The sequence below is a fragment of the Lactuca serriola genome, chromosome 8, assembly GCF_051521515.1.
Source record: "Lactuca serriola cultivar US96UC23 chromosome 8, Lser_US96UC23_V15, whole genome shotgun sequence".
Taxonomy (NCBI): Eukaryota; Viridiplantae; Streptophyta; class Magnoliopsida; order Asterales; family Asteraceae; genus Lactuca; species Lactuca serriola.
Window position 1 is genome coordinate 83,380,418 of NC_136415.1, and position 23,696 is coordinate 83,404,113.

Consider the following 23,696-nt stretch of genomic DNA (forward strand, 5'->3'; position numbering starts at 1 on the left):
TATGTACTTTTTGTCAGAAAAAAATAATAATTAGGTCGTTAGGTATGGAGGTGATTCCACGTGTGGAATCTGACGTAAAATGGTCAATTTACGCACGAACACCTCCCCATTCTTCCGTAGTCCTCTTGTGGAGTGGGTGACTTTACGAATCTTCATGGAGGCATTCTCCCTCCTTCTCTGTATATCGCTTTTTCTTTTTTTTTTTTATATATGTTAACACCGCCCCCTTGGATTGTAATGATGTTGTGAAATGGTTCATGAATTGAAGTGACATCTTCTTCAAACGTAACCATACCCATAACCTTATGGATGACATATAGTTAGTTTGAAATGCTTTATTTTGGAATGGTGATTATTGGTAAAAAAAAAAAAAATTATTTCGTTATATCTCAAGATTCCTAATGATCATGTTTGTTAATTTCCTCAAAAGTAAATTGCAAACAATTGTAACCATTTTTTTTCTAAACAAAAGTTCTTGATAGTAGTCTTTATTAACTTAATGTACATTTACTATATTAGGTCGAGTTAGGGGGTTTGAAGAATGTTTAAAGATGATAAGAAAAAAAAAACTAATTAAATTGCATTCAGGTATTGTTTTTTTCAAAACTTATACTTTGGTTAATTGGTAAAAAGGAAAACTCATTAAATCGTTCAGATATATCTCCTATTCTCCTCCCCTTCCTTCCGTCAAAATCAGGAGCAACAAAGTGGAGAGATACACCAACTGTGATCCACTTAAAGAATCATAAACCTTCAAGCTTGATAAATCAGAAAGTCTTTGGGAGCAATAGAGTGGACTCCAGGACTTCAATTAGGCCTTTTGTTACCAAAATCAGAAAGAATTAAATCAAAACACACAATCACAAATGTTTTAGAAGTTGCTTTCTTCAAACCAGAGGGTCTTCAGGTCTTCTTTCCATCAAAAAATCCATCACATATTAGCCCAACCAAAGATTGTCTTTAAGATGATAAACTAAGATTTTATGAGAGTTAGAGACATGATGAAAGTGGGAAGTGGAAATCAAAACCCAGAATACAGTAAGGGGTAAAACAGTAATATTACACACGTGTTTAACAGCCGAAAACTAACAGCATCCATTACCACCATTAAGGTGGCCTAGTGGTGATTACTTGGTATGAAACACTTTACACTCCAAAATGAAGTTGACCCAACTTCAAATCTCATTGGCTTCAACCTTGGGGTATCATGCCATTCCAAAAAAAAAAAAAAAAAAAGGAACTGAATTCAAGCATTGAGGTATTTTCATGCATGTTCAAAGACTCAAATTGAGAATCATAATAAAAGTTACCATCAAGCTCAAATTAGCAATTTAAATTAGAAGCCAACCTAGTCATACTCGAGTTCATCTGGGGTAACTGGCCTCTTGAGTGGGATTATAGACTTCTTTTCTACATCCCGAGATAAAGCTTTCCTCATATCTACATATTTCAACAACAAAAAAAAAAAAAAAAAACATTTAAAGAGCAATGAAGCAGAAGACGCCAGGTGGATATGAAAAGGCTTACCTAACCCATCTTCTTCCCCGGAATAGTAACGTAACACACGTCTATAAATCACGTACTCAAGCTGCAACAAACAGGTTGAGATAACCAGAATTATCAGAATACCCGCCAATCTATCATATACTAATATTAAGTTTTTGACTAAATTTACATTTTTGGTCCTCGAGTATAGCTGATTTTTGAGTCTTCTTTCCCAAAAAGATTTCTTTTGCAATTCTGGTCCTTATTTGAGGTTTTTGTTAAGTTTTTGGTCACCGTACTATATTCCAAGTAAAATGACTGTTTTTGGTCCCCGGGTACAGATGATCTTTGCGATTCTGGCCCCAAAATATAGTCATTTTACTTGAAAAAAGGACAAAAACCTCAAATAAGGACCAACTTTGCAAGAGAACTTTTTGGGGACGAAATTGAAAAAATCAGCTATATTCAGGGACCAAAAATGTTACAAAAACCTCAAATAAAGACCAAAAATGAAAAATCAGCTATACCCAGGTAACACAATTGTAATTTACTCAAAAAAAAATTGTTAGATGTTCAACTTTCAAGCATTACCTTTTCATACATCTTTATAGCTGGTGTATTTGATGCTCTTACAAACAGGTCCACAAAGTACGCCTTGTCACTGCCAGAAAAGAATATATATATATATATATATATATATATATATATATATATATATATATATATATATTTCATAAGAGATTAACAGATAAATTAAAAAACATACCATAAACACTTAGGATGATAATAAACTAATTTACACACAACTATCAATTTGCTCACTATTATAATAGAACTTAGTGTAAATTACAAGTTTCGTCCCTGTGGTTTGGTGTTTTTATGGATTGAGTCCAGTTTTTTTGTTTCTAACGTTCATCGTCCCTAAAAAGATTTTTTGTCACACTTCCAGTCCCTGAGCACTATACTTAATAATCCAGGCTTTAAATGCTAAAAATGACCATTTTACATTTTTACCCTCTTCCTCTTCATCTTCAATCTCCTTCATCTTACCATATGACACATATATCTCCTGCAACTTCAAAACCATAGAAACATTTTGACAACCCTAATTCAAGGATTCAAGAGAATCTGTGAGACCAATTGCTTTGAGATATAAAACTGATTTGAGCTTTTACATTTTGTTTTGATTTACTGTTGTTTTAATTTAAGATTTGATTCGGTTTAGGATTTCATGAACATGAATATGAAGGGTGTGACAAATGAAGATGATAAGGGCATATTTGTCGTTTTACATGGAATTAAAAGCCCAGCAATTAAGTTAAACGGCTAAGGAACGGGAAACATGACAAATAAACTTTGCAATGATAATGAACATAAAAAATTAAGAAGCTGCACTGGATTCATAAAAACTGCCTAACCACAGGGACGAAAAATGTAACTTATTCTAGAACTTATTGATGCTATACGTTTTAGTACACAAGACTCACTTTATTTGCACACTGATATATTAGAACTTATTAATGTTATAAGTTTTAGTACACAAGATACTCCTATTTTAACCTTAGTGGAGGGTACTTTATTCAAATGACTGATGATCAAACATCCCTATGTAGTAGTCAAATGTTGTGGTATTTCAATTTTTTTAGGTATCAGTCCTTAAGCTTAAAATATTGATACACTTGAGAAGCAAGTAGATCAATATGTCAACAAATTGATGAGAAACTACAAACTCAGCAAAAAACAGTTACTTAAAAGAGTTACGAATGTTCAAGCTTTGAAATGATGAAGAAAAGAAAACAGAAACTTTATATGCTTAGGTGATCGTATTGCATCATTACTCTAATCTAGGATATACTTCCTAGATTAATTCACTCAAATAATAATCAAAGTCTAACTCTAAATGGAAGGCTATGGTATATGTCTCGATCACCATTACCAAAATGTAACAAAGTAGATGCACGTATACGGAGTATGTATTCAGATTAATAAGTAAGAATCAACTCACATCTTGTCACTTATGTCTTCTAGCAGGTTCATTAGTTTCTTAGCCAACTGCTGCCTGCGGAATTCTGGAGCCACTGTAACTGCTGTGACATGACCATGCCATGACTCACCTTGCCCTTCAACTTTACCCATAACTGCAGTAAATGTAAACACCTTATATCCATATATAATGCAATTGAAATAGATGAAACATGTATATGGATATCATCACAAAACCATAGTGAATGTGGCCAGAATTGATAAACACTTATTGTTTTCAATGAAACAAATAGGAGACAGATATCAAAATGAACTTTATGATATCTCGGTTACCGAGTTTTATAGATGAAACGAAACCCTAATCAGAAAAGGAAATCTAAATGAAACTCGATCTTTCTTTATAGAAGTTCCCCTATAAATTAAAAAACTGGACAAGTAGAAGGATGGAGAATTTACTGTATCCCATAACTCTGTTTCCTGGAGCTTCGGCGACATGGAAATAATCAGGCCAGCGTGCCAAGTAGGTCATATAGAATGACATATTAAACTGTGCATTGATCAAAATCATATCCCGTGAGAATCATAAAATAAACAGATAATATAATATATACTTTAACCATTACTCCATTTCGCCTCGAATCAATTGAGCTTTCTCCTCTTTGATTTTACATGGAATGAGTGGTGGTCTGTTTTCCAATCGCTATCCCAAATCAGAGGAAGATAATTATAATACTTACAGTTTCTGTGAGATGATCGAGATTTACAGAAGAGAATCGTAGAAGATCATCGCAGCAAAATCTTCGAATTGTTGTCATCTCTCTTGCTCTCGCTGTCGCCCTCTCTCTTCTAGCGACGGTGGGTGAAATTGAACTGGTCGGCGGAATATAGATTTTGAGAACGTAAACAATATTCGAATTAAAAATAAAAAATAAGATAAAATAATAAAATAATAAAAATAGCCATTTATACTAATTACATTACTAAAATAGCCAAAAAAAAATCAAAATTACAAAAATAATCCACAATTTCGCAGATGGAAATGCCCCATCTGCGAAATTACAATCCCATCTGCGAAATCCCTTTTGTTTCACTATATAAATGTTTTTTTTTCTCCATTTTTTACCCTTCTCTACACAAAAACTCTCTCTATCTTTGGGCTTCTCTCGGGATTTTGGCTAGTTTTTGAAGAAAATGGAAGATTATGTCAAAAATCCCGCAAATATGGTTAGATTTTAACTCTTTTAATGTTTAAACTTTTTTTTTATTTTATCATTTATTGTATTATTTAGTGTTAAAAAATAGTAATTATAAAGTTTTTGAAAGGGTAATTTTGTTGTGTTTGATAGTTTTAATATTTGTTTAGTATACTTGAAGTTTAAATGTTATTTTGTTAGTGGTTGTTTGAATGTACAAGTAGAGACTGCGTAGTGATGTTTACAATTTGTTATTTTTGTTGTTTGTTTAGTTGTTGTATAACCTAAAAACTTGTATATTCTTATCGTATAATTGTTTATATAAAGTGAAAAATAGTTAAATTACGGTATGTGCAAAATAGTCGTTTGTATATATATTTGTCGTATAAGTATAACATTTGTATAAGTTGAAAATTTGCCGTATATATATTGTTAGAAATTGTTTGTGTTTGTCGTATAAGTTGAAAATTTGTATACAATTGTCGTATAACTTGCAAAATTGTTAATTTGGTTGTCGTTTTATTTGAAATTTGTTTGTTTATATGGTTATAAAATGTTAGTTTATATAATTAGAAAGATAAAAATTGTTTATATATATATTTGTCGTTTAAGTTGAAAATATGTTTAATAAAATGTTTATATAATTATGTATGATATTGTTTTTTATCATAAATATATTTGTTGTATAACTTGGAAAATTGTTTATATATGTGTATGTTATTGTTTTTTATCGTAAATATATAAATTATTAATTAAGAATTTGTATTTGCATTACTAATTGTTTATGTACTTATTGCAGTTCATAATCATATATTTTGTAAACAAAATATTTTTTAGTTCTCTAATTTGTTTTTGTGTTTTTTTTGCAGCATGATTTTAGTTTTATCAATATGAAAGCAATTGTGAACTTAAAAGGCTCGGGCGATAACATATGGGAAGTATTTGAAGTTTTAGATGATGTCAGACGTGCCATTTTCAGAAATACTGTATTTGGTTATTTTATTAATGTCCCTCGTTTACAAGGGGATGCATTGTTGTTCTATAAAATGTTCCTGCATCAGATCCGGTCGGACCCTGTTTTATCTCAAGATGGAATAAAACGATTATATTTTTAAGTAGGCAATACGAAAATGGTTTATGGGCCGGAAGAGTTTTGTTTGATAACCAGCTTCAATTTTGGGGAGTATAAAAAAAAACATTGGGAAAAAAGGGTCGGAAAAATTATTAACTAGTAAAAAAAGATGTTTATTGCGTGAGCGGCTATTTCCGGACCATACCAATAGTTCGGTGAAAATCGGCGACCTGAAACGTTTAATTTTAAATCGAACATTCCTAGAACTTGACGACGTTGATGCAGTTAGAGTATGTTTGATATACATTTTGTGTGAAGGTTTTTTGGGAAAAGAAATTAATGATCGGGTGCCACAAGATTGGTTTTTTTTTGCTGAGAATTTGGATCTCTGGAACAGGTATATTTTGTTTATGTTAAAAGTTTTATTTTATTAAAGTTATAATTTATATAAAACCAATTTTGTTTTTTGTTTTGTTAGTTTCGCTTGGGGTAGCTATATTTGAGGATACATGGAACAAAATAGATAATTATTTATCACTTTCTGAGCGTCGTCAAACTTTAAAGTACTCCGTCTCAGGATTTACGGCTCCAATAAGGGTATAAATTTTTTTATATATTTAAATTGTTTTATTGTTATGTTTTTTATTTTAATTTTAACTTTTATTACTGTAATTGTAAAAAATTGTAGATATGGATATATGAGATGATTCCAGCTGTTCGTGCATGTGGATTAGTACTGAGAAAAAATAAAGACATGTCTCGGATGAAACGATGGAGTGGAACAAAAAAATTGAAATGGGTTGACGTGAACAAGATTTTTTCAAAGCTACAGATTTATAAATTTTTCGTTTATTATTAATAAACTTGATTATTATACTTTTATGTGCATTTTTAATATGTTTGATTTTTTAGAAGGGGCAACCACCAAGACAAAACATGTTACCGAGTGATGGTGAGATGACATTTTGTTATTATATGTCATTCAAGAGTATGTATATGGTGAAGGGAAAGCAGTTCCATCCCCAGTACGGGACCATTTTAGGAGACAAGACGAATCTTCGTCTAGTATGTTGTCCAGTGGCCGCTCTCATGGTAGAGGTAGGGGCAGTGGGAAACACAACCTAGACGAGGTGTTGAAACGGCTACATGCACTGGAGCAGCATGTGTTTATGAACCGACAACCTACAGAGGTTTTTGTTGAAGAAGTGAATACTGAACAATTTTGGAACGACATTACTTTTGATGATCCGATAGTGTCACAAAGAAAATATGATGAACAGGTTAGTTACACGCTACATTATTTTTTAAATTTTATTAACATATATGAATACCTGTGTTCATATTTTATATTTGAAAATATAGGTTGTGCAAGATGAAGTGATGAATAAAAACAATACAACTGAAAATGTTTTTGGTGATATTCAAGACGACAAGGTTGTTATAGATATTACCTTTACGATCTTAATAATTACTTTTTAATATGTCTTTCGTTAGAAGTAAAAAGTTTTATTTTTAATGTAGGCGTTGGAGGAGAGGAACGACTATGCGGGGAACAAATTTGATGATGATGTGTTTGATGTAAATGATTATAGTGAAGTTAAAGAGGTTCTTATACTTACATTAATTTATATTTTGTTTTTAGTAGATTGAATCATTTATTTAATTAGATATTATTGCTTATTAAATTATGTGTCTTTCGTTATTAAGTATAAAGTTTTATTTTTAATGTAGGAGTCGGAGGAGAGGAATGACAATGCGGGGAACAAATTTGATGATGATGTGTTTGACCTAAATGATTATAATGAAGCTAAAGAGGTTCTTATACTTACATTAATTTATATTTTGTTTTTAGTATATTGAAACATTTTTTTAATTAGATTATATTGCTTATTAAATTAGGTGTCGGACGAAGATGAAATAATAATTACGGGAATTGTAGATTATTTTGATGAGTATGATGGCAAAGAAGTTACACCCGATAAACCGAGGACTCGAAAACCGTCACAGTATTTGTGCCCTTCTTACACCGAGGTATTCGTTTTATTTATAAACTCATAATTTTATGTTTATGTGAATTATCTGAAAGATAGAGATTTAAACATTTGAATATTGTTTTTAGTTGCACACGACACCGAAGCAAAAAAGAAGAGCAAAAAAGAAGGTTGATATCAAATCAACAAGCTCCGTTCCTCCTCCAGTTTTTGGTGTTGCTCACGACTTCTCCATGTTGCGCCTGCAACCTTACGTAACAGACGGTGAGGTTGTCATCCAAAATTATTTATTTCATTCATATGATGTCCAACATCGTTTGTTTAATTTCGTGTTAGATAGAGATTTTTGGAGCTCATTGTTTGGGCATACACACGACAGATGGTTGGAGTCATCGGTAAATTAGTTGTTAATTTATTATTTTAAAAGTTAATTGTTTTTTAGTGAATAACAAAAGTATCATGTGTGCAGCATATAACCATTTGGTACCGACTATTGATGGAGAGACGGTTTGAGGGCGACCGACATACAATAATGCCTCCAAATTTTTTTGTTTCTCATGCTTTGGAAGAAGGACAGGACTGGAGGGCGTTTATGGCTGATATTGCTACGTACCCCAACTGTGGGATGTTGATACGGTAAACTTAATTGTTTATATTGAAAATAATATCGTTATTTTTGTTATGTTTTTGTATTGTGATGTAAAGAAACATAATTTTGTTTTCTGATCCTTATACAGGTCCTATTGCCGATTCATTCATCCTCTAATCATTGGCTATTTGGGGAACTACGATTAGCGTCAATGGAAGTGCATATTTATGACAGTCTTGGTAGAGGGGCTTATGAAAAATTCAAATCCGAAGGAATCTTTTCCAAATTTGAACGTCGAGTGGCAAATTATTTGGACAAGATTAAGTATTGGGCCCGGAGGAACATCCCAATGATTCCATTGAATATGCAATTCATTTATGAAGAAAATGTTCCCCAACAAAAGTAGTCATTTGGGAGATTGCGGTGTTTTTGTTTGTATGTTTATGGAGCAATTCGTTTCAGGTCAACCAATACGTGTTCTTATTGACCCAAAGAACGCAGCTTTAGAGTTCCGTCAACGGATGGCAAAAAATTATTGGGGGTCTAGTCTTGGTCCTATGTAGTTGGATTATATAATTGTATATCTAAATTAATGTTGGATTTGATTATTAGTTTATTTTTACAGTTTCGTCAACGGATGGCAAAAAATTTAACGTTACGACAATTACAACAAATTAATGACCTACTAATAACTTATCAATACATACAAAACATAAGAACGACTACAACATTTGTTTTAACGTTACAAGTACACTGTTCTAAACATAAGTACAAATACAACAATTTATTGACCTAACAACTTCAAAACCATAAAACAATATTAAAAAGCTTACAACTTGTAAACAAGAACTGCCAAGAACAACACCCAACTACAAACCAACGCTATCTTTAACTTCTTATTTTCTGATTGAAGAGCTTATTAGAGTTAGCTACTTTAGTTATTACCATAGATGATTGGTCCTTCCCTTCATCAACCCAACTGATAAACCCGCATTTTGGTCCCTGTTAAATTTAACATTGACAGTAAGAAAATAAATTTTTGCCATGTAAACACGAGGGTTTAAATTTGAATGACGTTAACAACATGATACCAAATATGGGCAAGCGTAAAACAATCTTCCTGGGTTTTTAGATGTACCCGAATTCTTAACGATACGTTCTCCTCCGCAATTGCAGTATGCCGTTAGCCTTCTTTTTCTTTTAAATCGGAGTTACTTTCTCAGTTAAAATTTTCATAGTGAGTGACACCCATTTATAGAAGAAATCATATTACAAACAATTCTTTTTTACTATGAAATGAACTGGTTTGACTATGAATTCAAAAAGTTGAACTACGAAATCCAGACAAGTACATTATGTAGTATTGTCATGTCGGTCAGTGAAATTTGACTATGAAATGAACTGGTTTGACTATGAATTCAAAAAGTTGAACTACGAAATCTAGAGAAGTACATTCTGTAGTATTGTCATGTCGGTCAGTGAAATTTGACTATGAAATGAATTGGTTTGACTATGAATTCAAAAAGTTGAACTACGAATTTCAGACAAGTACATTCTGTAGTATTGTCATGTCGGTCAGTGAAATTTGACTATGAAATGAACTGGTTTGACTGTGAATTCAAAAGGTTAAACTACGAAATCCAGACAAGTACATTATGTAGTATTGTCATGTCGGTCAATGAAATTTAACTATGAAATGAACTGGTTTGACTATAAATTTAAAAGGTTAGACTATGAATTTTGAACAGTAGAGATACAATATTTTCTATTTATAATTGCATTTGTGTGATATTGCATTTGTGTGACGATTGTAGAGCACTTTCATCGGTTTTGAAAATGAGTACTTACAGCGAAAGAAGCTTTTCTCAACTACCAATTTTCTTGCATAACCTTCAAAGAACAAATCCTAATACCTTCACAACCATTAAGAAAACCGATACCAACCGCTTTCAATTCTGTTTTGTGGCTTTAGGTTGCGTGGTATAACATACTTCTTTTATTGAGTTATATAATATTTCATGGTAACGTATCTCGATTAGTTTTTACTTATCACTAATATGTGTTCGTTTTTATGTAGATTCGTACCCTCCTTAGGTGCATGATATCGCTGATATATGTGGGTTATTTACCCCTTCTTGGGAGCTATCTGACAACAATGTATTTCGCAGTGGCTTTAGATGGAAATCATGAACCACTACTCTTAGCAATTGGTTTGGGAACCTTAGAGTGTGAAGAATCATGGAGATGGTTCATGATGAGGTTAAAAGATTGTTTAGGTGAGGACATAGAGGTTGGTTTCATAAGCAACCTGTGTGATAAAATAGACTTTGGTGTTCAGAGTGCCTACCCGGATTCCTATCATGGATATTGTCCTAAAGATATAGCTCGAAAAATACGTGAGTTTGTCGGACATAACAATACGGAAGTCGAATCGTTGTTTTGGAAGTCACGCAATGCATATAGCGTTGATGATTTTTACTTGTGTTTAGAAAGGTTGCAAAGTACATGTAGGAAACCACCTTTCTGCACCTTGCTTAGGAGTCCAATTTACTGGCTTGACGATATACCGATTTCAAAATGGACACGAGCATTTTTCCCAAAAATACGTTACAATGTTAAATCGATTGACGTCCCTGAAATTTTGCAAATTATATCCACACGTGAGTTTCCTATAACAACGATAATTGAGTTAATCACTACGTCGATACAATCAAAGTATGGTGAACGGGCCGAAGTGGCGGGTAAGGGAGATTGTTATATTTAGTTTTTTATTGTGCTATTATATTTATTAAAATATCAAATTTTACAGGGAGGTTGTCTAGTGGGTTGACCCCTTACGTTGAGAGTAAGGTTCAAAAATGTCTCAACAAGTCTTATAATTGGAATGCAAGACGTTTGTATGGGGATATATTTGAAGTCGATGACAATTTTGCCACCACCAACGTACAACTTGAACGAAGGGTATGTAGTTGTGGTAAATAGCAAAAAAGCGGTATACCATGTGGTCACGCTATAGCATGTCTAAGAACTCGTACATCTGAATCCATTCACAGAATGGTTGGTTACAAGTTCACTAATTATGTGTATCGACTTGCATATGGATCTGAGTTGGTGAATACTATACCATCACATGTGCAGTGGGAAATATCAAATGAAACGATGGTCTTGTTACCTCCCTCAATGCAGTAGTTATTCATGTAGCACCTTTATATTTTATATAGTATTATGTATTAGTTTTTTATGTACCCCGTTTTTATTTTAGTGTCGTGTTACGTATTAGTTATTTATGTATTAGTTTTTTATGTACCCCGTTTTTATTTATGTACCCCATTTATATTTTATGGCGTATTATGTTTAGTTATTTATTTTATGTCGTATTATGTATTGTCTATTGAGGAAACAACATACATTAAAAGAAATGGACGTTTATTAAATAGTAACGACTACACACATACAACAACAAACAACTTAAATAACGAAAAACAATTAACTTAACCAACATGCATATTAAAAATAAGGGACATTCTTTAAAAGATTCCATGCATCTAAGTGGGTAAACTCGCTACCATCATATTCAAAGCGGTATAGTTCCAAAGCCACCTACCGTAGAATGTCTTCATCCGTATTTGCATGTTCGTTATTCAACTCGTTATAAATACATTGAAATTGTTTCACCTTTATTTTCAAATCCAGAAACTTCGCTTTACATCTCTTCTTCTTCGATATTGAGTACGCCCCATTAAATGGTGAAACAAATGACAGACACGAGACCAAAATGATCCAGCACGAACTTGTGGGGGACCCGGTGGAAAATCCTCCTCAACAATTATAATCCAAGCTTGAACCAAAGCGACCTCCTCTGCGTTCCTCCATATATGTGGTGGGTCCATAATTGCAAGGAGGGAAGTAATACGATACAATTACAATGAATATTAAAATCTATTTATAACGACTCCTTACTTTCCTGGTGCAATGGCTTGTCAGTTCAAGCAACGATGTATTGTGTTGTCATTCGACGGGGGATGACTTGTCAACTCGAACAGTGATCTGTTGTGTTATAAGTATAGTACACTGCATTCGTCAGTTAATTTTGACTATGAATTGCAGACATATTAGAAGATTGGACTGCGATTTTGTGTAGAAACTACTATAAATTGACGTTAAGTTAAACAAATAGTTTACTAGATAAAACAATACAGCTGTTTAAATATCGTTTTTTAGATTCTACTCTCTTTGTTTCAATCAAAATGAGTTCTATATCATGGAGCAATGAAGAGTTCTTGGTTCTTACACATGCTTGTATTCATGTGTACGAGACAAGCAAGTTGAACGATCCAATGTTTTGGAGCCGTTTAACCAATATTTTCAATGCTGAAAACCGAATGGCTACAAGTAACGATCGTGACGAACTAGACATATTAGCAAGATAGTATGAAATGAAAACCGAAGTTCTATTATTCAACGATCTTTATACCAAAATTGACGACACCCGTTTAAATGCTACTGAGGAGGTCATTTTGGAAGCTGCTAAGGAGGAATACAAGTCATTAAGTAACAGGTTGGAATTCCAGTTTGAAGCCCCTTGGAATATTTTGAAATATATCCCGTTTGTTTAAAATCTATTTTAGTTTATTATGTGAGTACTAGGTTATTTTCATGTATTTCGACGTCTGCTGCCTCCTTTGCAGCCTCGAGCGTCATCTGGAAGGCTCTCGCCTTCGGCTTCGGTGGTATGTTGGGTCTTCCTGCCTCCTTCTTCTTCGGGCAGTCCTTCAAAATGTGCCCTTCTTCATTACACCCATAACAGGCCTTCTGGTCGAGGGTGCATTCATTGGCATAGTGCCCAGGCTTTCCGCATTTGTAACAAGTGACCCCTCCGTCACACTTTCCAGAGTGCTTTTTCTTGCACTTGTCACACCACTTCGCTTCTGATCCTCCTCCTCTCGAACCAGATTTCGAGAACCTACTCTTCTTGTTGGACTTCGAGGATCCATCGAACTTCCGTTTCTCACCAACCTCGGCCCTTTCCAGACCTCTTTCCTTTTGTTGGGTCTCCACGTTCTTAGCTGCTCGAACAATTGATTTCAGAGTGGTTGCCATCTTGACTGTTGGGCTAAAGTCAGCCGGTAGTCCGTTTGCGAATTTCTCAATTTTGGAAAGTTCGGTTGGCACTAGGTATGGAAACAACTTCATCTTTTCCGTAAATGCAGCAGCATAGTCATTGATGCTCATTCTCCCCTTCTTCAAATTTTGGAACTCATTGTTCAGATCAATCAGGTCTATCTCTGAACAGTATTGTGCCTGCAGTTGTTCCAAGAACTCATCCCATGACATTTTCAGAGCTTCTCCTCGTGGCATTGTATCTGCCAATAGCTTCCACCAGCTCAAGACTCCAGTTTTCAATTGTCTCACAGCGAAGACAGTCTTCTGCTTCTCACTGCAGTCGCAGCTCTCAAACACCATCTCCATCTCGGAGATCCAGTCCATAATCTCAACAGGCTTTGGGCATCCTAAGAGACTTGGTGGTTTCGCACCCAAGAAATTTTTGTACATCCGCCCATCCTTGTTGTTTCTCCTTTCTGGGCCATCCCTTTGCTCACCTTGAGTCCCTAATTGACTCACTTGGCGGCTATAGTTCCCTTCCTCAGATGGCTCGGGAACTGGCTCCCTCGGTTCAACATGTATGGTAGGTTCGTCCCTATTTTCGTGGAGCATCCGTCTCATTTCTTCCCTTTGTTCAACTAGCATAGCCTGAATCATGGCTTGAACTCCAGCCATGGTGACTGGCTCAGGTGCAACTTCTTCTACAACAGGTATTTGCTGAACCACTGGGGGTTGGTTCCTATCTCCATTTGCGTTTACGTTTCCGCTACGGGTCCTTGCCATCTTGATCTATACACCGAATAAGGTGAATTTAGATCTTTATTTAGGATAGATGTTTAAATCGTCCTTATCACTCCAAAACGTTTACATGCTAGTTCTAATATCGTAGTCGTACATTTAGAATCCTAAACACATAAGGTTTCCAGATCCGGTCGGCAACAGACCATAGATCCGAACAATTAACAGCATATTATGCACAAAGCATTTAGCACATAAAAGAACTTTAGGCACAATTCCTAAAATAAGCTAGTGCTCACACCTCACAATCATCGCTTAGCATTCTAAGTTTAAGTCTAGAAATCCTACAAATTCCTAGTTCGCTTAAACTAATGCTCTGATACCAACTGTGACATCCCCAAAATCACGACCAGAAAAAACCGGTTTGTTTATGCTTTGTTTAAAAATCAGAGTTACATTTTAAATGAAAGTGTTGCGGAATTTGTCCCAAAACAAAATATGATAAAGATTTATCACAAGCATTTCCATAGAAATGTATTTCATTAAAAGACTTGGGTGTCATGTTCGTACAGATCAAAAGCATAAACAGTACAATATAAGCCTTACTACATTATTTCATATCTACAGGCCTATATCCGTAATCCCTCGTCCAAAACATCACATCTGTGCTCATGCGCCACTGCCTGTAATACATAAAACTGAGTGGGTCAGGCTTGGGAGCCTGGTGAGCACATAGGGTTTTCAACCCACAATAAATAAGTTTATTAATTTCATCAATCAACAATAACCCGATTACCCGTTCCCGTTATCCTCACTTTACGTCCCTAAACACCTATCATAAGGGACCTAGCCTAAGGATCATCATCGGGACGGACACTACTGCTAAGGGGATTCCTCAGCAATAAATGTCCTAAAGGCAACCATGTGGGGGATGGAGTACACCGGTGAACACATCGTTCACAAACACCTATAGGTTGCGAGCCTGCTAGTGTTCCACTGGACTGTCTAGAAGAGTCCGTGGTCGTCATCCATACTCCGCTAGATGACAGAATCAACAACATCAACATCGAGGCCTCTCATCATTTTATCACACATCACCTATTACATCTACCCATGTTTTACCCCAACATTTTCGTAGATATAAAATACATATACAGTTTAAATCATTGAAAACATGTATAAAAATGTTCATCCAGCATAGATAGCAAGTATTCAGATAATATGCACACATAGCACGTAATTTATATAAAATACTTCATATCTATGTGTAAGCTGAAAGTAACTATGCACTCACCTGATTGGGTGGTGACTCAGCACTCGGACAACGCTTCGATACTCTCAAAATGATATTCCTTCGATAAAACCTAGTATTGATACCACTAGGGTTTAGTTTAACGATAACCGCGACAAATTAATTAGTCCGGGTATTATTAAGTGTTAATAATACTCGATAATAGCTCAAATAATTATTTTAAGGACCTAATAACATTCCTATAATTATTTGAAAGCTATATTAAAAATTGCGTAAGCGTAGCACACTTACAGCGAATTTTATCGAAAAACCAGGACTTAATTGGAGCAGCGTTTCGAAACCGAAAGACTCCTTTTTCTCGGGACTCCGGGAGCCTCGGGGCTTCCCTAGGGTGCTAGGGGTTTTATCTAGGGCTTAGGGGTGGTTTGGGGTTGTAGAGAGAGAAAGAAGTTAGAGAGAGAAGTGAAAAAGGTGTGAAAAATGAAGAAATCTCGGCCCCCTTTTATAGCCTTGCGAGGCCTCGGTACGCTGGGCGTACCTCGGACCTACGCGGGGCGTAACCATCGGATAAGAGCGCCACCTCGGACCAGCTGGCTTGCACTCCGGAAGAGATAAGGGCGAGGGTACGCGGGGCGTACTGGCTTCTGACGCTGGGCGTATGCGAGGACTACGTTGCATGATCCGAAGCGAGATCTGAGACCATCATCGGACGGCCCACAACGCGCAACGTCATCAGTCTCGCACCAGGTTTCGCATTTTCATACTTCAACTTTAAAAATTCATAACTTTCGCGTACGACCTCCGATTTTGACGTTCTTTATATCCACGCGAAGGTGGGAACGTACTCTACAACTTTCGTCTAGACTTCGTCGGCTAATTCTAGCTCGATTTTAAATTTTATATTATTAACGGGCTGGGACACGATTGGTCCGTTAAATCCTCATAACTTCTTCATCCGACATCCGTTTTCGCCCATCTTTTTCTCGTTACGCTACTGTCAACGAGATCTTCGATTCTCCTTTAGGTCGTGTCGGCTAAAAACCGCTCGATCTAATATTCGAATTTCGGACTGTACACTGTTATTCTGAAACTTCGAAAAATCATAACTTCTTCATACGAAGTCATATTTGGGCGTTCTTTTTATCGATGTTTTTAGTTTAACATATTCTACGGCTTTTGTTTAGATCGCTAAGGCTAAGTCTCGCTCTATCGTAAATTCACTTTTTACGCTTTCCGGTATCATGTCGGTTCTGTCGCGAAACTTCGACGGGTCATAACTTCTTCGTTATAACTCGGATTTCGGCGTTCTTTATATGTACGGAAACCTTGAGACATATTCTACAACTTTATGTAGAGATATCGGGATTATCTCACACTTTAATTTTGAAGCTCATTTTTATTCTTTATTAATTATACATTTATATTTAAATAATAAACACATAAACACACATAATTCACATAATACTCAAATATTTCATCTTTATTACTTCAAAAAGAGTTACAAGATTTGACCTAGACTATTACATTGACAAAAATGCTTAGCCCTGAAACCCGAGCATTACAATTCTCTCCCCCTTAGGATGATTCCGTCCCGGAATCATGCATCAGCAAACAGATGTGGATAGCGATTCATCATGTCATCCTCTATTTCCCAAGTGAGATTCGGCCCATTCGAATGTTTCCATCGGACTAGCACTAAGTCGACCATCTTGCGTCGTGACTTCTTAGTCTTACGGTCAACAATTGCCTCGGGCTCTTCGATCAACCTCTTATTCTCATCCATCCTTAACTCTGAGATTGGTATTATGTCGGGAACATCTCCCGTGAATTTCCTCAAATAACACACATGGAAGGTGTTATGAATACCATTGAGTTCTTCGGGCAATTCCAGCTTGTAAGCTTGGTTCCCAATCTTCTGAAGAACTTTGAACGGTCCAATAAACCTTGGACTCAATTTTCCTCGTTTCCCAAATCGTATAAGTCCCTTCCACGGTGAGATTTTAAGCAAAACGGAATCCCCAACTTCGAAGGTTATCGGTCGTCTTTTCTTGTCAGCATAGCTCTTCTGACGATCCTGGGCCGCTAACATTCTTTCCCTTATCACCTTCAACTTCTCAGCAGTCTCATGGACTATCTCGGGGCCCATAAACTGCTTCTCTCCGGCTTCAAGCCAACAAGACGGCGTATGACACTTCTGTCCATACAAGGCTTGGTAAGGTGCCATCTTGATGCTCAAGTGAAAACTGTTGTTGTAGGAGAATTCTACCAGAGGTAAGTGCTCATCCCAATTCCCTTGGAACTCGAGGGTACATGCTCTCAGCATATCTTCTAGTGTCTGAATTGTTCTTTTGCTCTGACCATCGGTTTGCGGATGGTAAGCAGTACTCAAACACAACTTTGTACCCAACTCCTCTTGTAGACTCCTCCAAAACCGTGACGTGAAACGACTATCACGATCAGATACAATTGTAAGAGGAACACCGTGAAGTCTTACTATCTCTTTCACGTAAGCATTTGCGAGCTTATCCATAGACCACTTCTCGTTGGCTGCTATGAAGTGTGCACTCTTGGTGAAACGATCCACGACTACCCAAATCATGTCGTGTCTGCTCTTCGTCCTGGGCAGTTTAGTCACAAAATCCATGGTGATGTCTTCCCATTTACCCATGGGTACAGGTAAAGGTTCTAAACTCCCATACGGTTTTTGATGTTGTGCCTTAACTCTCGCACATGTCACGCACTCGACCACATACTTCACAACATCGAGCTTCATCGTCGGCTACCAGTAGTAGGGTTTTAGGTCCCTATACATTTTAGTGCTACCGGGATGAATCGAGTACATGGTCTTATGTGCTTCTTCCATCAGAAGATCTCTTATTCCTCTCGTCTTAGGTACCCAAATCCGATCTTGGAATACCTTCAGTTCTCGACTGTTTGTTCCGAATACTAACGTTTTGCCCAAACGTTCTTCCTTTCGGTCATTCTTCTCTAAAGCTTCTTATTGAGCTTTCCTGATACTTTCCACAATCGTCGAGACGACTTCAATTCTCAACGCTCTTGGCCTTTTCCTTTCAAGGTTGACTTTCCGACTGAGAGCATCAGAAACAATATTTGCTTTACCTATGTGGTAAAGTATCTCACAGTCGTAGTCCTTGAGTAGTTCTAGCCAGCGTCGTTGCCTCATGTTCAACTCCTTCTGATTAAAGAGATATCGGAGACTCTTATGATCAGTGAAGAGCTTGCACTTCGTGCCGTAGAGGTAATGCCTCCATATCTTTAAGGCAAATACTACCGCTGCCAACTCCAGATCATGAGTGGGGTAGTTCTTTTCGTGCTCTTTCAATTGTCGAGATGCGTACGCTATCACCTTTTCTCTTTGGGTCAGAACACAACCCAACCCGACTCCAGATGCATCACTATAAACCGCAAAGTCTTCAACTCCATCGGGTAGAGAAAGTATCGGTGCTTCACATAACTTCTTCTTTAGCTTCTCGAATGCCTCATCGTGCTTCTCACTCCACGTATACGTAGCTCCTTTATGGGTTAACACTGTTAATGGAGCAGCTATCGAAGAAAAACCTTGGATAAATCGTCGATAATATCCAACTAATCCTAGAAAGCTTCGAATCTCCGTGGGACTCTTCGGACGTTCCCACTTCATCACAGCCTCAATCTTTGCGGGGTCAACCATTATTCCCTCCTGGTTAACAACATGACCCAAGAATTGGACTTCCCGTATCCAAAAGTCACATTTGGAGAACTTTGCGTAAAGCTTCTCCTTCTTTAACACTTCTAATACTTCCCGTAGATGCTTGCCATGCTCCTTTTGGCTTTTCGAGTAGATGAGAATGTCGTCGATGAACACTATTACGGATTTTATCGAGGAATGGTTTACAAACCCTATTCATTAAATCCATGAATGTTGCAGGAGCATTGGTTAGCCCAAATGACATAACCAAGAACTCATAATGTCCATATCTCGTTCTGAATGCAGTCTTCTCAATATCCTGCTCTCTCACCTTCAGCTGATGATATCCTGACCTAAGATCGATATTTGAGAAGTAGCTCGAACCTTGCAGCTGATCGAATAAGTCATCAATCCTCGGCAATGGATACTTGTTCTTCACCGTTGCCTTATTCAGCTCTCGGTAGTTTATACACATTCTCAGGCTTCCGTCATTCTTCTTTACGAATAACACTGGAGCTCCCCAGGGTGATGAACTAGGTCGAATGAAACTGTTGTCCAACAGCTCCTGAAGTTGCGTCATGAGCTCCTTCATCCCCGTCGGTGCTAATCGGTAAGGTGCTTTTGCTATCGGTGTCGTTCCTGGTAACAAGTCGATACGAAACTCCACTTGTCTATCAGGTGGTAATCCGGGAAGATCTTCGAGAAAGACTTCAGGATAATCACACACAACCGGTATATTCTGCACCTCTTTCTTTTCCTTCTTAGCATCGATTACGAATGCCAAGTATGATGCACATCCTTTGGACAAACATTTCCTGGCTTTCATCAGGGAGATGATTCCAGAATTCACTCTGTGTTTGTCCCCGTACACCATAAATGATTCCTTTCCGTGTGGGTTTACCCTTACTATCTTCTTTCGACATTGAATCTCAGCATCGTTGGCGCTAAGCCAATCCATACCCAAAACGATGTCGAAGCCGTTTAACTCTATGGGTAATAGCTCTTCGTGGAATTCGTTTTCGTTTAGGTCGATGACGATGTTCCTAATATGATCACTAACAGGTACGAATTGCCACTGGTAACTTCTACAATCAGGGCATTATCAAGTTTTTCTACAGGCAATGCTAATTTCCCACCAAATTTATGCGACACAAAGGAGTAGTTGGCTCTGAAATCAAATAGTATATTTGCAGGAAAACCATTTACAAGAAAGGTACCTGAAGCGACGTCTTCTGCCTCCTTTGCAGCCTCGAGCGTCATCTGGAAGGCTCTCGCCTTCGGCTTCGGTGGTATGTTGGGTCTTCCTGCCTCCTTCTTCGGGCAGTCCTTCAAAATGTGCCCTTCTTCATTACACCCATAACAGGCCTTCTGGTCGAGGGTGCATTCATTGGCATAGTGCCCAGGCTTTCCGCATTTGTAACAAGTGACCCCTCCGTCACACTTCCCAGAGTGCTTTTTCTTGCACTTGTCACACCACTTCGCTTCTGATCCTCCTCCTCTCGAACCAGATTTCAAGAACCTACTCTTCTTGTTGGACTTCGAGGATCCATCGAACTTCCGTTTCTCACCAACTTCTCCACGTTCTTAGCTGCTCGAACAACTGATTTCAGAGTGGTTGCCATCTTGACTGTTGGGCCAAAGTCAGCCGGCAGTCCGTTTGCGAATTTCTCAATTTTGGAAAGTTCGGTTGGCACTAGGTATGGAAACAACTTCATCTTTTCCGTAAATGCAGCAACATAGTCATTGATGCTCGTTCTCCCCTTCTTCAAATTTTGGAACTCATTGTTCAGATCAATCAGGTCTATCTCTGAACAGTATTGTGCCTGCAGTTGTTCCAAGAACTCATCCCATGACATTTTCAGAGCTTCTCCTCGTGGCATTGTATCTACCAATAGCTTCCACCAGCTCAAGACTCCAGTTTTCAATTGTCTCACAGCGAAGACAGTCTTCTGCTTCTCGTTGCAGTCGCAGCTCTCAAACACCATCTCCATCTCGGAGATCCAGTCCATAATCTCAACAGGCTTTGGGCATCCTAAGAGACTTGGTGGTTTCGCACCCAGGAAATTTTTGTACATCCGCCCATCCTTGTTGTTTCTCCCTTCTGGGCCATCCCTTTGCTCACCTTGAGTCCCTAATTGACTCACTTGGCGGCTATAGTTCCCTTCCTCAAATGGCTCGGGAACTGGCTCCCTCGGTTCAACATGTATGGTAGGTTCGTCCCTATTTTCGTGGAGCATCCGTCTCATTTCTTCCCTTTGTTCAGCTAGCATAGCCTGAATCATGGCTTGAATTCCAGCCATGATGACTGGCTCAGGTGCAACTTCTTCTACAACAGGTATCTGCTGAACCACTGGGGGTTGGTTCCTATCTCCATTTGCGTTTACGTTTCCGCTACGGGTCCTTGCCATCTTGATCTATACACCGAATAAGGTGAATTTAGATCTTTATTTAGGATAGATGTTTAAATCGTCCTTATCACTCCGAAACGTTTACATGCTAGTTCTAATATCGTAGTCGTACGTTTAGAATCCTAAACACATAAGGTTTCCAGATCCGGTCGGCAACAGACCATAGATCCGAACAATTAACAGCATATTATGCACAAAGCATTTAGCACATAAAAGAATTTTAGGCACAATTCCTAAAATAAGCTAGTGCTCACACCTCACAATCATCGCTTAGCATTCTAAGTTTAAGTCTAGAAATCCTACAAATTCCTAGTTCGCTTAAACTAATGCTCTGATACCAACTGTGACATCCCCAAAATCACGACCAGAAAAAACCGGTTTGTTTATGCTCTGTTTAAAAATCAGAGTTACATTTTAAATGAAAGTGTTGCAGAATTTGTCCTAAAACAAAATATGATAAAGATTTATCACAAGCATTTCCATAGAAATGTATTTCATTAAAATACTTGGGATGTCATGTTCGTACAGATCAAAAGCATAAACAGTACAATATAAGCCTTACTACATTATTTCATATCTACAGGCCTATATCCGTAATCCCCGGGCGTTACACCACCCTCACTCCTTCCCTAACTTGGGCCTCGCCCCTGATCTGCTGCTACTGAGATGTGGAACACCATCCACACTCTGCTATTGGTGAGATACGGGACCTCGCCCACACTCACCTCCCTACCATGCACATACAAGTATCACATAGAAAACAAGTATAGACCATCACATAAACCATTCTTTGGGCACCCGCCCTCTATCATTGGACCTTGTCCCGAATATCATACTAGCATATTGTGCCTAGGGCTAACCCCCGAGTCTTCCTTCTACTCATAACTACATGGGCCGGCATTGTGGCGGTAGACCCATTCATACAAAGGGAAACTCACCTGCACTGGCTGAACTCGCTGATGATCCCACTAGCTACTGCCCGACAACTCACTGAACTCCTGCTCCACTAGCTCCCCAAGCTATCAACATCAACGCAACACTTAGTCTAACTGACCCCCGAGAGACAACCAAGTCAACTCTGGTCAAAGTCAAAGTCCTGGTCAAAGTCAACCTTCCAGGTCAACCCTACTCGCCGAGTCACCCTATTGACTCGCCGAGTTCATATGTTCAGAGTCCTTCTATTCACGACTCGACTCGCCGAGTCAGTCAATGACTCACCGAGTCTACCGATTACCGAGTCCTGACCTGTCCAACTCACCGAGTCTCCAGTCGACTCACTGATTCGAGTCTCAACTCGAAGGGTTTGGGGTTTCGCGACCTGACTCGCCGAGTCCAAGAACAGACTCGCCGAGTCCAAGACAACCTTCAACAGACTCGCCGAGTTGTTCATCCAACTCGTCGAGTTCCTGTCCAACTTCATCTGACTTCGACGAGCTGTTCATCCCACTCGTTGAGTTCCTCCAAATCTTCATGCTACTCGTCGAGTCCACTCAAAGGACTTGCCGAGTCCATTCAGATCTCCATACATGCAGAGGACTTTTGAGTCATGCATGGACTCCAAACTGTAGATCTACCCTTCCCAAACCTATTCCTCACGTAAAGTTGCAAACTTTACGTGTAGAGAAGGAGATCTAGGAAAAATACACCATACACTATGGTTTAAGGCAAAGAGGCTCCATAATCAACTCAAGGGCATATACTTTATACTTCTCAAGACCATAATATGCCTAGATCTGAAGTAGCAACTTCAGATCTGGCTTCTAACTCAAAAGGGGTGGCTAATCATGGCTAAAAGTCCCCAAAACTCACAACCATACTAGATCTAAAGGAGGGAAACGACTTAATACCTTCAATAACTCAGAAAGTTTCCCCAATCTTCAGATCTAAGGCCAATCCTTGAAGCTTCAATGATTCCCCTTCTTCTTCTTCCTTCAAATCACTCAAAGATGGCTTGGAAGCTTGAATGGGCAACAATGGGGCTTAGGGTTCGATGTTCTGGGTGAAAGAGGCAGTAAAGGAACCCTAGGGGAGAGAATGAGACGTTTAAATAGGCTCCAAGTCCCCAAATTTAGGGTTTTCCTCGCACGGACCAGACTCGTCGAGTCCCCTTGGCCGACTCGCCGAGTCAGTCACTTACTCCTCGACCCGGATCCCGCTCGGACTCGCCGAGTTCCTCCTTCGACTCGCCGAGTCT

General features: G+C 37.9%; 1 protein-coding gene across 2 annotated transcripts; it reads right to left on the reverse strand.

Moving 5' to 3' along the window:
- Positions 1–999: 999 nt before the first annotated feature.
- On the reverse strand, positions 1,000–4,361 carry LOC145068785 (Acyl-CoA N-acyltransferases (NAT) superfamily protein). 2 transcript variants are annotated; one of them, XM_079015782.1, is made up of 7 exons: positions 4,206–4,361; positions 3,925–4,015; positions 3,491–3,623; positions 2,077–2,146; positions 1,528–1,588; positions 1,349–1,440; positions 1,000–1,196 (listed from the first exon to the last, which is right to left on the reverse strand). In XM_079015782.1, the coding sequence occupies exons 1-6, from the start codon at positions 4,281–4,283 to the stop codon at positions 1,349–1,351; spliced, it is 525 nt and encodes a 174-aa protein (XP_078871908.1). In that variant the 5' UTR covers positions 4,284–4,361; the 3' UTR covers positions 1,000–1,196. The 2 variants fall into 2 exon arrangements, with proteins under 2 accessions (XP_078871908.1, XP_078871907.1); XM_079015781.1 differs by having other exon boundaries at positions 1,000–1,440.
- Between the last annotated feature and the right edge of the window lie 19,335 nt (positions 4,362–23,696).

Excerpts from the sequence above, each read along its gene's own strand:
- LOC145068785 (XM_079015782.1), bottom strand. The coding sequence starts at position 4,283 with ATGACAACAATTCGAAGATTTTGCTGCGATGATCTTCTACGATTCTCT. Across the intron at positions 2,147-3,490 it reads GAAGACATAAGTGACAAGAT|TGACAAGGCGTACTTTGTGG; the intron begins GTGAGTTGATTC and ends CTTTTCTGGCAG. Across the intron at positions 1,441-1,527 it reads CGGGGAAGAAGATGGGTTAG|ATATGAGGAAAGCTTTATCT; the intron begins GTAAGCCTTTTC and ends TGAAATATGTAG.